The sequence below is a fragment of the Notolepis coatsorum genome (genome assembly GCF_963971535.1).
Source record: "Notolepis coatsorum genome assembly, chromosome: 2".
Taxonomy (NCBI): Eukaryota; Metazoa; Chordata; class Actinopteri; order Aulopiformes; family Paralepididae; genus Notolepis; species Notolepis coatsorum.
In genome coordinates this window covers 116,037,288-116,054,077 of record NC_140166.1, presented here as the reverse complement: position 1 = coordinate 116,054,077, position 16,790 = coordinate 116,037,288, and the positions used below count along the sequence as shown (strand labels likewise).

The window sequence follows — 16,790 nt, the reverse complement described above, 5'->3', positions numbered from 1 at the left end:
CGGCTGTGCTAGTGTTAAAGAAGACTTGTCCAGCTCATGGGGACATTAACATGTGATTGCAGGCTTTACAAATACATTTGATTTGATTTGATTTGATTTATAGTGTAGTTCAATAAACTACTAATAAGCAAGTTTGGAATTGTTTAAAAGCAGAATGTATGTAATGTGTGTGCATTAAGGGTGTAACGATGCAACCTCACAACGATTAAATTCGATTACGATTATTCAGGCAACGATTCAATGCATCATGAAAGCTCTTTATTTGACCATGATTCGATTTGATTCGATACATTTTTTATCAGTTAATTCCCCCAAAAATGTTGAATACACAAATGTGGCTCGGGGAACTGATTCACTCAGCAAGTAATATATTTACGTATTGTATTGAAAATGTAACATGTGTACATGTTAAAAATAAGCACACATATTACAATATTTAAGTTCACCTGCTGGGGATCGAACACTAACCTTAACCATAACTTTATGTTTCAACCATAACTGTTAACACATTCGGGGCCAGACCGGAGATATCTCGGGTTAACTCGCCATGCGCTGGGTGCCAAACCCGAGAAATCTCTGGTTTTAATCGTTATTTATTTTATTAGCTATATCCATTCATTTTTCATCCATCCAGCCTGATGTTATCATTGGGAATGGGTCTGAGCTTGCAAAGGGCAAATACCGCCGCCTGCGCCTCCCGGCTGGTATTGCACATCATTGGAATCCCTCTGGCTGGGGCTGTGCATCGATCTAAGAAATCCGGCCCAGGTTTTCTTTCTCGGGCAAGAGTAACGTTTATCACACATGGACTGGGGACACTCGGAGCAGCGTGGATTATGTGTTTTGGACATATAACGTTGGATCAATAAACGCGATCAATATTTGGAATGGCGATCAGGAATTGGATTAATCTTTTTGCATTACATCAGATGTGAGGTAAGGACTCTATGTTACCAATCTTGGGTTGATCAGATGTTTCTTTCATCGCCATCGGAGCGCGTGTGTGTGTGTGAGTGCGGTTCGCGCAGACCAAAGTACGGAGAAGCGATTTTTCAGACCCCGCTTCTGTTCGTGCATGATGACACATATAATATCGATAATCTAGCGTTTATTTGAAAACGATTCATAAATCAAGCAACAAATGGCACGATTTCTAAGGAAATACATTGAAGCTCGATTTGCTGGAGTTTATTGAGATTAGACAGAACGCTCTAGAAATATATTCATATTCACCACGGTATAAAACGGAAATGTATGAAAAAATTATCTGTTTTGTGCATGTTGACTGGAAGCAACTCACTGACAATCAACGTGTTAATTAGATCCATAGCTATCATATTTCATATATTTCAAGCACTCGCAAGTAAAGCTATCCCTACATTGGATAAAGCACTGGCACTTGCCGGACATCAGCACCCTCTGCTGTTGACTAACCTCAACTCTAACTGTAATCATAGTTAGATAGTGGAGAGAGCACTCGCTCTCACTCGCCCACGACTGCAGCGATTGTTGGTTCAACACCCGGTCACGCCGTTTTGGACTTTCACTGATTTCTTATACGTAAATATATTACTCTATACTATAGCTATAACATAACCTACCATTATGTACCTTTTTTCCTGTGGGATTGATTAGTACTTTATTTACATTTTCTGATGAGACCGTGTTGAAACCTGACATTGGATCAGTGTGGAAAAGAGGAGGAGGTGTGGGGAAACTAAGAAATTAAGAGAGGAGAAGAGGATAGGAGGAGAAGAGGAGAAGAGGAGAAGAGGAGGGTGTGTGTGTGTGAGAGGCTCTGGGATGGAAGGCCGGGAAGGACAGCAGGATATGAAATCCATTTCCTCCATAGAACAATATAGATTTGCACCATTAGTCTGGGGTCACTGGATTAGCATTTGTCTCCATTTGGAGAGATCTAATGTCCTTCTGTTGATATGAAAAGGGCAGAGAATGAATTCACTCCACTTTGATTTGATCTCATAGCCGCGGTGTGCTTACATTCGCTATTACCAAATTATGAACAAACGAAGCGTGAGCTTTAGAGTGCTAAGACTCAAACTAGATGTCATTAAGTATAAAGTCTGGAGCTGCTCTCTAACTAATGATTTGGGAAGGATGTTATGGATGACACTGAGAGCACCGAGGGGAATTGTCCTGCATGTAGCTACAGATCCATTTTCTTAAGACACTACTGTCTTAAGATAATTTGGGTATAAAAACGAAAACAAACATTCTGTTGGTCCAGTACGTTTGGTAGTAACGTGAGATTGTAAATGGTAAATGGTGGATTTATATATTGCTTTTATCCAAAGTGCTTTACAATTTGTTCCTCACATTTTACCCATTCACTCACACATTCACACACCGATGGCGGAGGCAACCATGCAAGGTGCCAACCTGCTCATCGAGAACAATTAGGGGTTAATTGTCTTGCTCAAGGACACTTCGACATGCTGCCCGGGAGGAGCGGGAATCGAACCGGGAACCTCCAGATTACCAGAGGACTGCTCTACCTCCTGAGCTACTGTCACCCCTTGTCCCAAGGAGTTGTCTGCCAACTAATATATTGTTACTTGATCAGAAAACAATGTATTCACAAAATAGATCACCATGCAACGGCATTGAAGACTCCTGTGACTTATAAGTACTGTACTTATGATTACTTCTCGTAACCATGTTTTCATGCAGTTGTAGTACTGCACGTGTATTACATGATATGGCCATTCAATTGTAAAATGTAGCTCGTAAATTTGAATCGAATCGGCCACGTTGGCCGACCAAAGACATTGCTACTGGAAACCCTGAGAGGCAGAATGATAGTGCAAGGTATATTTACGTGCATTTACCTGCATTCGTGGACCCTCCACAAGTCGACGCATGTGAAAGGGGGGCTACACTGGTTCCTCTTGCAGGAGTCGGAGGAGCAGCCGGCAGAGAGCCCCTGCACGCTGACCTGGGAAACCCCTTCTCTCGGCTGGCTGTCCAGGGGCATGTAGTGACCGTTCAGACGCAGGTCTCTCATACAGCCTGCAGAGGGAGAAGAATGAGAGAAAAGGAAAGGGTACATTTTACACATACCAGTAATGTATTCTCTGCATTTAGACCCGTCCTAACTATGTAGGAGCAGTGGACAGCCACATAGTGCCTGGGGAACAACTCGCTGGGAGGAACCCCACACTCACACGGGAATAACGTGCAAACTTGACTAAACATGTATTGCATTTATTGATATAAATATACAGAGTTTGGAGGTATCTGAGAATCTGAGAAATGACATAAATATACAAAATTAGGGGTATAATAAATATAATATTATGGTATATATAATATTAGGAGAAATATAGAGAGAGATAGAGATGGATAAAACAAGTTCAAGTTCAAGTTCTTTAATAGTTGTCATACAGAAGTACAGAATACTTTCATACAAAATGCTTCTTACTGTTACGCTCCAGAGACTGTGCTAGACAAGATAGTATCAATAACATAATAACATAATATAGCATGAATTTAGAAGAAGAAAATGAGGTCACAGTGTTCGGTATAGACATATGTACAATGTTCTGAGTTACCATATAATATACAATACACAATACTATGCAGTGTACTAATGTACAGTACTATCTAGTGCAAAGCAGAAATGGGATGAGGTACAATTTTAGGTACAATTTACAGTAAGGTGTACGAGTTGTAGTGCAATCCTTCATCCATAAATATAAAGTGTGGGGAGTGGGTGCTACAGTGTGTTTGTTTAAAGTGGGTGTGTGCTATAAAGTGTGTGGAGTGGGTGCTACAGTGTGTTTGTTTAAAGTGAGTGTGTGCGTGTGGATGTGTGTGCTATGTGCGTTTGGTGGTTGTTGTTGTGTAGTGTTCATTCATTGTTCGTTTAGCAGCCTGATGGCCTGGGGATAGAAGCTACTTCTGAGTCTTTCTGTGCTCGCCTTGAGACTCCTGTATCGCTTGCCTGACCGCAGCAGTTCAAAGAGGCAGTTGTTCGGGTGACTGGAGTCTTTAATGATTCTCTTAGCCTTGCCCTTGCAACGCTTGTAGTAAATGTTCTGGAGGGTGGGGAGCCCCCCTCCAATTGTGCGTTCGGCTGAACGTGTCACTCTTTGTAGTCTGCTTTGGTCTTTTGCAGTGCTATTCCCAAACCAGGAGGTGATGTTGCCGGTCAAGATGCTCTCTATTGTACATGAGTAGAAGTTCTTAAGGATCTTCTGGCTGACTTGGAACTTCCTTAGGCGCCTGAGGAAGTAGAGGCGTTGTCGTGCCTTCTTCACCACACTGTTAATGTGTGTGGTCCATGTCAAGTCCTCGGATATGTAGGCTCCGAGGTACTTGAAGCTGTTGACTCTCTCAACCGGTGCCCTGTCGATGCTGAGGGGGCTGTAGTCCTTGACCCCCGACCTCCTGAAGTCCACAATCATCTCCTTTGTTTTGCTGACGTTCAGGGAGAGGCTGTTTTCCTGGCACCATCCCGCCAGGACCTTGACCTCTTCCAGGTAGGCCCTCTCGTCGTTGGCAGAGATCAGGCCCACCACCACTGTGTCGTCAGCAAATTTGACGATTGTATTGCTACTCCGCTGAGCCACACAGTCGTGTGTGTACAGGGAGTAGAGGAGGGGACTCAGAACACAGCCCTGGGGGGCCCCTATGTTGAGGGTGATGGATGAGGAGGTGCAGTTGCCACTTCATTGCTTGAGTTTCAAGTTCAAGTTCTTTAATAGTTGTCATACAGAAGTACAGAATACTTTCCTACAAAATGCTTCTTACTGTTACGCTCCAGAGACTGTGCTAGACAAGATAGTATCAAATAACATAATAACATAATATAGCATGAATTTAGAAGAAGAAAATGAGGTCACAGTGTTCGGTATAGACATATGTACAATGTTCTGAGTTACCATATAATATACAATACACAATACTATGCAGTGTACTAATGTACAGTACTATCTAGTGCAAAGCAGAAATGGGATGAGGTACAATTTTAGGTACAATTTACAGTAAGGTGTACGAGTTGTAGTGCAATCCTTCATCCATAAATATAAAGTGTGGGGAGTGGGTGCTACAGTGTGTTTGTTTAAAGTGGGTGTGTGCTATAAGTGTGTGGAGTGGGTGCTACAGTGTGTTTGTTTAAAGTGAGTGTGTGCGTGTGGATGTGTGTGCTATGTGCGTTTGGTGGTTGTTGTTGTGTAGTGTTCATTCATTGTTCGTTTAGCAGCCTGATGGCCTGGGGATAGAAGCTTCTTCTGAGTCTTTCTGTGCTCGCCTTGAGACTCCTGTATCGCTTGCCTGACCGCAGCAGTTCAAAGAGGCAGTTGTTCGGGTGACTGGAGTCTTTAATGATTCTCTTAGCCTTGCCCTTGCAACGCTTGTAGTAAATGTTCTGGAGGGTGGGGAGCCCCCCTCCAATTGTGCGTTCGGCTGAACGTGTCACTCTTTGTAGTGTGCTTTGGTCTTGTGCAGTGCTATTCCCAAACCAGGAGGTGATGTTGCCGGTCAAGATGCTCTCTATTGTACATGAGTAGAAGTTCTTAAGGATCTTCTGGCTGACTTGGAACTTCCTTAGGCGCCTGAGGAAGTAGAGGCGTTGTCGTGCCTTCTTCACAACACTGTTAATGTGTGTGGTCCATGTCAAGTCCTCGGATATGTAGGCTCCGAGGTACTTAAAGCTGTTGACTCTCTCAACCGGTGCCCCGTCGATGCTGAGGGGGCTGTAGTCCTTGACCCCCGACCTCCTGAAGTCCACAATCATCTCCTTTGTTTTGCTGACGTTCAGGGAGAGGCTGTTTTCCTGGCACCATCCCGCCAGGACCTTGACCTCTTCCAGGTAGGCCCTCTCGTCGTTGGCAGAGATCAGGCCCACCACCACTGTGTCGTCAGCAAATTTGACGATTGTATTGCTACTCCGCTGAGCCACACAGTCGTGTGTGTACAGGGAGTAGAGGAGGGGACTCAGAACACAGCCCTGGGGGGCCCCTATGTTGAGGGTGATGGATGAGGAGGTGCAGTTGCCTGCTCTCACCACCTGGGGTCTGCCAGTCAACTATATTTGTTGTGTTTCTGTTGGATTGTTTAGTATATTGTTTCAGGTTCGTTACTATAACTATAACACAACACTGTGAGAATGGGTTTAGGCAGAGCCCAATAGCTAAACACAGGAGAAGAGAGAATGGAGCGTTTTAGGGTGTTTTAATATTGTTCCCCAAGCAGACAGGTTTGACATCAGGAATGTGCAACAGACAGGGGTTAGAATGTTCTTGGGGGGATGAGGCCAGGTGCACTCCCAGTGCAGCTGTGGGCAGAAGACACAGGTCTGTGTCGAGAAAGAGCAGGAGCACTCCTTGTGCAGCACGAGATGTCCAGGCAGGAAGGTGCACTGGAGCGGGGGTCCTAGGTAACTAGAATAACACCACGATGGGGAGCGACGACGCCTCCCTCGTGGACAAGCTCAACATCTTCTACGCTCGGTTTGGTGTAGACAGTGGCGCTGCTGGCTCTCCGGCTAGTGACGTCACTGGCGCGCCGGCTGTTGTGGAGGGGGGGGGGGGGCAACCGCGGGGGGGCGGGGACGCTCTCTCGTTGTCGGAACACAGTGTGAGAAGAGCATTTATGCAGGTGAACACCAGGAAGGCTGCTGGCCCAGATGGCATAACAGGACGCATACTCAAGTCCTGCGCCAACCAGCTGGCCCCAGTGTTCACCGCCATATTTAATCAATCCCTGGCGGAGTCAGTGGTCCCTGCCTGCTTCAAGATGTCTACCATCATCCCTGTACCGAAGAAACCCTCCCCAACATGTCCAAATGACTACAGACCGGTGGCACTCACCTCTGTGGTCATGAAATGTTTCGAGAGGCTGGTCAAGGACCACATTTGTGCCTCCCTCCCCAGTGATATGGACCCTATGCAATTTGCATTAGGGGTGGGAATCACCAGTTTCATCATGATACGATACTAGGGGTGGGACGATACATCGATCCAGATCGATACATCGATGTAATTATCAACAATCGAATCGGATCGATGCGATGTAATAAGATCGATTCATATCGATACTCTTATTTTGAAAATCCTGTGGCGAGTCTCATATCCGCCCAAGAACAACAGCAGTAGCTCCGTGTGTGTAGACGTTACAGCATAGCATTCTCCCTTTCTGTGTGTGTGTGTGCGCGCGTCTTTGGAAAGACCAGATGAGGTCAGAGGAGTTTGATGTTTAAATGTTATTTAAACATAAACAATATAATACATAATAAATGTAGGCCTATACATGATCATGCAACATCAACAAATTGTTGTAGGAACGGTTTGGGAGAGGGAGGTTGTGAGTTTTGAGTTCCAAAAAATGTAGCTTAAAGTTTAAAGCTCAATATATAAAAACGTGGCACTTTACAGTGAACAGGAGGTCTATTTGTATTAAAAACAATAGATTGATTTTCCTTTAAATGTCTGGAAGAGCTCAAAAATACAAATGTCAAATGATATTTTCATTACCTTTTTTTTGTTGATCTAAATGTTACTGATTGTGTTAAATGGGCATATGATATCATCTCATATCGATCGCAGGCACCTGAATCTAATCGTATCGTATTGTATCGTGAGAGACTTTGTGATATCGGCAAATATCGTATCGTTGTCCAAAGAATCGATATCGTATCGTATCATGATGAAACTGGTGATTCCCACCCCTATACGATACGATATCGATTCTTTGGACAACGATACAATATTTGCCGATATCACAAAGTCTCTCACGATACAATACGATACGATTAGATTCAGGTGCCTGCGATCGATATGAGATGATATCATATGCCCATTTAACACAATCAGTAACATTTAGATCAACAAAAAAAAGGTAATGAAAATATCATTTGACATTTGTATTTTTGAGCTCTTCCAGACATTTAAAGGAAAATCAATCTATTGTTTTTAATACAAATAGACCTGTTCACTGTAAAGTGCCACGTTTTTATATATTGAGCTTTAAACTTTAAGCTACATTTTTTGGAACTCAAAACTCACAACCTCCCTCTCCCAAACCGTTCCTACAACAATTTGTTGATGTTGCATGATCATGTATAGGCCTACATTTATTATGTATTATATTGTTTATGTTTAAATAACATTTAAACATCAAACTCCTCTGACCTCATCTGGTCTTTCCAAAGACGCGCGCACACACACACACAGAAAGGGAGAATGCTATGCTGTAACGTCTACACACACGGAGCTACTGCTGTTGTTCTTGGGCGGATATGAGACTCGCCACAGGATTTTCAAAATAAGAGTATCGATATGAATCGATCTTATTACATCGCATCGATCCGATTCGATTGTTGATAATTACATCGATGTATCGATCTGGATCGATGTATCGTCCCACCCCTAATTTGCATACAGGACAAACAGGTCCACCGACGACGTGGTCTCCCAGGTACTGCACAGCACCCTCTCGCACCTTGACCGTCAGAAGGGGGGCTATGTGAGACTGTTGTTCATTGACTACAGCTCAGCGTTCAACACCATAGTCCCCACCAGACTGGTGGACAAGCTGATCGAGCTAGGTCTGAGCTCTGCCCTGAGCGCCTGGATACTGGACTTTCTGAGCGAAAGACCCCAGGCGGTCAGGGTGGGGGGTCAGACCTCCAACACCATCACCCTGAGCATCGGGTCCCCCCAGGGCTGTGTTCTGAGCCCCCTGCTGTACTCACTCTACACACACGATTGTGTGGCCAAGTTCAGCTCCAACTCCATAGTGAAGTTCGCAGACGACACGGTGGTGGTGGGGCTGATCTCGGACAACGACGAGAAGGCCTACCGGGAGGAGGTTGAGGTACTGGAACGCTGGTGCCAGGACAACAGCCTGCTCCTGAACATTGGTAAAACCAAGGAGCTGATCGTGGATTATAGGAGAGGACAGCAGGAGACGCACACACCACTGATGATTAACGGGGCTACCGTGGACAGGGTGAGCAGCTTTAAGTACCTGGGGGTCCACATCTCAGAGGACCTGACATGGTCAACACACATAGACTCAGTCGTAAAAAAGGCGAAACAGCGCCTCTACCACCTGAGACAGTTAAGGAAGTTCAGAGTATCGGGGAAGATACTCCAGTCCTTCTACTCAGGAGCTGTAGAGAGCATCCTGACCGGAAACATCACTGCCTGGTATGGAAACAGCACAGCACAGGACAAGAAGGCCCTACAGAGAGTGGTGCGCTCAGCCGAGCGTACCACGGGTATTGCACTACCCCCCCTGCAGGTTCTATACAACAAGAGGTGAAAATCCAGAGCCTGCAGGATAATGAAAGACCCTCACCACCCCAATAACAGCCTGTTTCAGCTGCTGAGGTCAGGCAGACGCCTGCGAACCCCAGCTACTAAGACAGAGCGGCTTAGGCTCAGCTTCTTCCCCCAGGCCATCAGAGCCATGAACAATGAACATTGAGTGCTCAGAACATTGAACTATCCACACACAAGCACACATGAACACACATACGACACGCACGCTGTGCACGCTCACACACGAGCAGCCACTTAACACTTTAACATGAGCGGGCACACACTCATGTCGCACACACGCACACTTATGGCCAAAGGAAAGGACACTTTAAATTAGAATAACAGGAACAGTGTATTGCACTACCAAAGCTAACTAGCATGTCCCATATGCTCTGTAAATAACTATGTACAGATACCGAGATGTCACTCCATGTTACCTGTTACCTGTTTACTGCACAATGTTGTTTTTTCATTTTTTGATTCTATTATATGTTGTACCACTGTATTGCACATCGTTGCGGGCAAGACCACCGCATTTCATTGTATACCTGTATGCCGTGACAATTAAAACTCTTGACTTGACTTGACGGCGAGGTCTGGTCAGAATATGCCGGTAGATGTAGTGTCTTGCTGATCAGAGGATGAGATACAGCTGTGTTGTACCAACTGTCAGTCTGCAACACTACTATCACCGACATCTAAGAAGGGAGATCCCCCCTTGAATGGCCCTTCTAAGGTTTCTCTCCTCCACACTGCCTGTGGTGCATTTTTTCCTATTGTTAGGTTTTAGTGAGTTTTTCCTTACCTTCGCGTGGGGTATGTCTGGGAGTGTTTGCATTCATTCATTTATTTTGCATTTATTTTAAATTTGTTGGACCTTTTGGTGTTCTTGTTTTGTTCTTGACTTATTGTTATGTTTCTTCTTGACTTGTCTAAAGAAGACGTGTCCGGCCCATGGGGACATTAACGTGTGTTGTCGGGCCTTACAAATACATTTGATTTAATTTGTTGAGTGAGGTGCCTGGCAGCGTGTGAATCAGGAGATGAGGTACAGCCGTGTTGAGTGAGGAGCTTGACAGTGGGTGAAGGGGTGCTGCCCATATATGGATGTGAGGCTTCCATTGTGAATGTGGAGGGAGGATGAGGAGGAGTGAAGAAGGCTCTCGCCGTGATTATGACAAACACATTACCGGTAGTTATGCTTTTGATTAGATGTTTAGTTTGATTAGATGTTCTTCATAAATAGTGAAAATGCACTTCAATAATAGTGACTTAAATTACATACATGTTCATATACAGTATATGGTTGTAATATGTATGTACATGTCCCATGAAATATGGAACTGTTCTATATTTGTTACTATATCCTTTCACTGTAAACAGTTTTGAGTGAAATTGTAATTATTTGTTTGGAACATCCTCATTAAAAATAGACAGAAGACACACAAATACACACACATACACCCATACACACACACACACACACACACACACACACACACACACACACACACACACACACACACACACACACACACACATGCACATTCAGTACACACACACATGGACATACACACACACACATGGACATACACACAAACACACACATGGACATAGACACACACACACACACTGCTAACTCGTATGCGTGCTGGAGGGGGGAGCCAAGGCTGTCTCGTCAACACTGCCACCCCCCGCCCTACCCCCCCCCCCCCCCCCCCCCGGTTCTCCCCGCCAAACATGGCAGCGGTAATACGCATATGTCTGTCTCAAAGAGTCCTGCATGTATAACAAATGCGCATGTTGGTGAATTTATGACTGTGTGCCATTATTACTATCAATGTAATAATTGTGGAATATTACTATAATGAGCTGTATGTGTATGAACCAAGCATCCTTTGTGAAGCACTTTGGTTGACAAGTGTCATGTTTAAATGTGCTATATAAATAAATTTGATTGATTGATTGATTGACTGAGTAAGACAGGATGATGACTTTAAAAAGTCTTTCCTTTAAATTTTTTGTTTTCAACGTTTCACATTTCACGGCTGGCTGAATGTAGACAATAATAATAATAATAATAATAATAATAATAATAATAATAATAATAATAATAATAATAATAATAATAATAATAATAATAATAATAATAATAATAATAATAATAATAATAATAATAATAATCTGGACAATATTTTCTTAGTGTCAATAAATTAATGACACTTATCCTACAGATCTGTGCTCCACATACCTGGCTAAAATATCATCACCTTCAACTTAATCTAATGCTGCATACTTGGAGGCTGGAAATTCTGACTTCTTAGGAATAATTCTAATACAATGGGGCATCAATTTCTCAACCCCCATTTCAAGCCTCAGCCTCATTTCAACATGGCCACCTGCATCGTATACATGTTAATGTTGTTATTAGCTGTTTTAAAAGTATGAGTATATTAGTATATATCGTCAGGGTTCGAATTATCATCTGAGAGCTATGGGGGCCCCCTGAATTTAGTTTTTTTACTATTATTTTCCTGAAATTGTGGCTGTTTTCGAAGTCATATTTAGAGGAATATCTCATTAGAATTTGTCTAATACTGAGTAATAATGACATCACACAACAGTCTATTGTGTGATGTCATTATTCAGTCTCATTCTTAACCATCAATATTTGTTCATTTTCTTACTCACCTCTGATATATAATGCCATATTTACTTATTTGCATTTTGCATCTGATAAAATACAACAATTTAATTTGAAAAATAAGACAAAATGTATGAACTTGAATTAACATTTATTTGTCTCTGCACTTATAAATCAAAAACTAACAAAATAATCGAATGGAAAAAAACAGCAGCATTCATCAGGATACAGTAAGTAACATTATCATCTGATAATAAAATGAACATAAAAGCTGCCCTCTAGTGGCCGGCGATAAACTCTTCATACTTGTATAAATCAAAATAAATAATGTTATAAACAAATGAGCACAGGTAGTCAAGCAACTCTGCATCTGTGCCCTTATCAAGTTCAACAAGGTCAAGAAAAACATTGTCCACATCTCCATCCCCAGTGACATCACATCTGACATAAATTATCATGTAAGCTTTTCCATGAATTGTGCTTTCATCCAGTGTTATACTGATACGTGAATCCTGCGATTTGACATGAGAATTTTTTTTTTCATCTCTGTGGCAATGTGCTCTATGATCTGTGCACAAGAATGATCGGATCGGTGAGCTGGCCCGACTGTCGCACCGTTCAACTCATTAAGTGTCATAAGGGGGTTCAATTTGGTATAAGTCAACCTTTCTTTAGCGACAGTATATGCTGCCCTGAATGAACTGGCTGTCTCCTTGAGCAAAGCAGATGTGATTTCGCTCACTTTTCTTGGAAGCACTTCCTTCTGGGTTTGACATTCTATAGCTTGCTTATGAGCAACGCTATCACTGTGCAAGTATATTTTCTTCCTCAACTTCTTGCTCTGAGAGCTACTCACAGTCCCATTCATCCACTGCTCTGCCAAATGGGCTCGAAATGATTTATTTAACAATATCTTGGCGTTTTTACATGGAAGGCAGCCAATGCATCCCTCCTTGGCAAATAACCAGCTATATTTATTTTTCCAAAAGATCCACTGACTCGGACCCCAGCATTGTGGTGGTTGAGTAGCAGCGCAGTCCAGGTCTAGTGGTGGAGACTCGGGTCTGGCAGTGGCAACCGGCGCGGTAACAATAACAGGTGCACTGCGCACAGGAGCAGCAGAGCTAACACTAATACTAGCACTAGCAGTGTCAACTTCAGTGACAGTAGCGCTGCTAGCTGCTGCACTAACAGCGTCAGACTTTGGCCTTTTTATAAAACCAAAGCTGTCCAGCTTTGTACAGCCTTGCGGTGGTTGAGCCTTTTTTTTGGCGGCATGTGGCGTACTGTTTAGTGTTTATGTTTTCAGTTGCAGCCTGCAGGACACAGACGGACCGGCAGCCTTCTGTTTACATCAGCTGCTTCTTCTTCACTAGGTTGGAGTAGCGTTAAACTTATGGGGCGACGCTCATGGGCGACACATAGCGGCTTGGAGGTGAAATGCAGCCTATTCCACAACATTAATTACTCTGTTCTTTTAAAAACTGAAAAGAAAAATATGATCTATTAACAATTTATTTAGGTAGCATAAATAATACTAATTCGTACATTAAAAAAAAAAAAAAAAAAATATATATAATTTTTTTGAGAGACCCCCACAGGGGGTCTTGACTATGGGGGCTCAGACTATAGCTATGGGGGCTGAGCCCCCATTGGTCCCCTCATAATTCGAACACTGTATATCGTTGTAAACTGTCTTTGTGAGTTGTAGTTCATGCAAGACACATTGTAGGGGAAAAAGGAAAACTGTGAAAAAAGTTTAGGGTGAGCATCCATGGTTTTCTGGCTTTGTAGCTGGAATGCACGTAGCCTGTTCCCAATTTCAAACTTCCCACCTCCAATCAGAAAGGAACGCAGCTTGAGCCACTATGTAAGTCAACGTACTGTAAGTTACACAACTTGACTTGGCCCAGAAAATGAAAAGCTGCCTGTCAGAACCAACTCTAGTATGATCTACTGCACTTTCTATCTTATACTTGTCATCCAATGTACTTTGGTGATAGAATACAGCAGCATTTGGACGACTACTGCATGTTGACTGTCTATAAAGAAGGGCTGTCAATATTAAACAAGAAATGTTTTCAACAAAATTATGAGAAATGTGCTTACTGTCAGACAATATATGCCAAATTCCTAGCTTAGCACAAATTAATGGAAGCGGATACGGACCACTAGCTTAGCTTAAAAATCCACGAGAGGTGTTTTTGGCCAACGGCTAGCTTAGCTGGTCTGTATCCGCTTCCATTTATTTGTGCTAAGCTAGGCTAGTTTGCAGCTGGATAGCTTTCTACTGAACGCATAAAGAAGGAATTGGTATGTCTTCTTGTCCGACGCTGGAGAATACGGTAAGCTAATTTTCCATAATGTTGGCATGCTCCTTTAAGTTTTCTTGCAAAGAAACTAGTCTAAATACAATTTCAATTACTTATTTTCTTCCCCTGTATTGGACATGCCATTCACCAAATGAATAATGTTCTCCCTCCCAGCTTGGCTACCCCACACCCAAGAGTAAAGCCCTTTAATAACCTGGGCAGTCCATTAGGTAAGCAGTGTTACAGGCTCCAAGAAGCATAACTAATTGATTAATCAAAGCTAATTAATTGTGACATCACCAAGGGCAATAATTCTGCACAGCTTGTTAATCTGAATACTTCAAACCCTGGCCGAATGGCATGGAGCACCCCCCCCCCCCCCCCCCCATACAAAGACTATGACAAGGCAAAACCCATTTTCCACAATGATGTCAAATATGTATTTTGGCGATTCATTTGAAAACCTTAACCTCTTAATAGCAATCCTGCAAATTTTCCATAAAACGCATGTCGAATTCATACTTAAAGTAAATTAGACACTTTTCTGGAACCATTTGTAGCAGATGCACAAGTCACACCTCTTTTGAAACAGGAAGAATCACAGTGCTATTGTCATGGAGTTTTTTTTCCATTTTCGTCTGAATTATTTAGAAAACAGATGCCTGCACATCTACAGTATCTACTCTATACTGTATTAGCTGAAAACACTGCTTGTGCCTGAAGTCTTACCTAGAACATGTCCAAAGTTGATAACAATATCACAATAAATTAGTGTTATACACATCTTTATGTAATGGTATGTTTAGGCGTTTTCCCCATATATTTGTGAGAGGAGTCACACTACCTCAGTCCCCTCTCCCCCTCCTCCACTTATCTCTTGTCACATACACCACCCCCACCCCTCCTCACCCCCTTCTCACACAACAACAGCATCAACAACAGAATTATTAACATATCTTCAAGCCCACCAGTAGTCCATTTTTGGAAATCTATAGCAACTAAACTCTCAAACATCTGTAATATATCAATTCCACTCACGGCAGCAACATTACTTCTAAATGATATATCTTTACTACCAACATTCATACAACAGAAAATAATTATTCTGGCAGGCGTTACAGCAACCAAAAAGCTGATTGCAATAAGATGGAAAGAACCAGAGAGTCCCTGACATTGCTGGATGTTATTTATTTGGAGATCTCGACTGCTCGTGTGGTTGGAGTGGGACAGGCCAGCATTGAGCTGTGGGTCGCGGCGGCGGAGAAGGTTAAGACCACCATATAGCGGCTGAGCGGGATCGGGGTGTTGTTCCCTGGGGGTCTGGGGGTACTAAGGTGGGGTCGGCGGGAGTGATTCTACTGTCATTATTGTTATTGTTAGTGTTATCATTGTCCTGTGAAGTCATGTCTATTATTATTATTATTGTATGTCTTGTGTTGTTTTATATTTCATGTAAAAGAAAAAGGAAAAAGAAACATATTTGATAAAAGAAAAAGCAAGCAAGCTGCCCTGGGCAGTGTGTTCACCTCCCTGCTCCCTCTGACAGGTAGACCAGGTGACCAGGCATCCCTCTGAAAGGCACATTTCCTCATACAACGTTTCCAAATTGACTTTTGGATTAAACCATGTTGTTTGCACTCCTCACTCCTTACTGTGGTTTGGAGAGAGGCCATGTTCTGAGCAGCACCTGTTGCCTCAGGCCATTTCATCTCTGCTACCTCTAGCATATCCGCGTCTGGACACACATAGACATGTACACACAGCTAGAGGAACAGACACACATATACATGTACACACAGCTAGAGGAACACACACACATATACATGTACACACAGCTAGAGGAACAGACACACATATACATGTACACACAGCTAGAGGAACAGACACACATATACATGTACACACAGCTAGAGGAACACACACACATATACATGTACACACAGCTAAGAGGAACAGACACACATATACATGTACACACAGCTAGAGGAACAGACACACATATACATGTACACACAGCTAGAGGAACAGACACACATATACATGTACACACAGCTAGAGGAACACACACACATAGACATGTACACACAGCTAGAGGAACAGACACACATATACATGTACACACAGCTAGAGGAACACACACACATAGACATGTACACACAGCTAGAGGAACACACACACACTAGACATGTACACACAGCTAGAGGAACAGACACACATATACATGTACACACAGCTAGAGGAACAGACACACATCTACATGTACACACAGCTAGAGGAACAGACACACATAGACATGTACACACAGATAGAGGAACATACACACATATACATGTACACACAGCTAGAGGAACAGACACACATCTACATGTACACACAGCTAGAGGAACAGACACACATATACATGTACACACAGCTAGAGGAACAGACACACATATACATGTACACACAGCTAGAGGGAACACACACACATCTACAGTACACACAGCTAGAGGAACACACACACATCTACATGTACACACAGATATAGGGACACACATAGATACAGTA

At 43.0% G+C, this 16,790-nt stretch overlaps 1 protein-coding gene across 1 annotated transcript in view; it reads right to left on the bottom strand.

The window, feature by feature from the left end:
- The window catches only part of LOC311223493 (neural-cadherin), a gene marked incomplete at both ends in the record, with an annotated part of 1,556,546 nt that overhangs the window by 91,938 nt on the left and 1,447,818 nt on the right, over positions 1-16,790 (bottom strand). Inside the window, 1 exon segment of the mRNA XM_084308277.1 lies at positions 2,850-3,030. Within this exon segment, the coding sequence (XP_084164403.1) occupies positions 2,850-3,030 (181 nt within the window).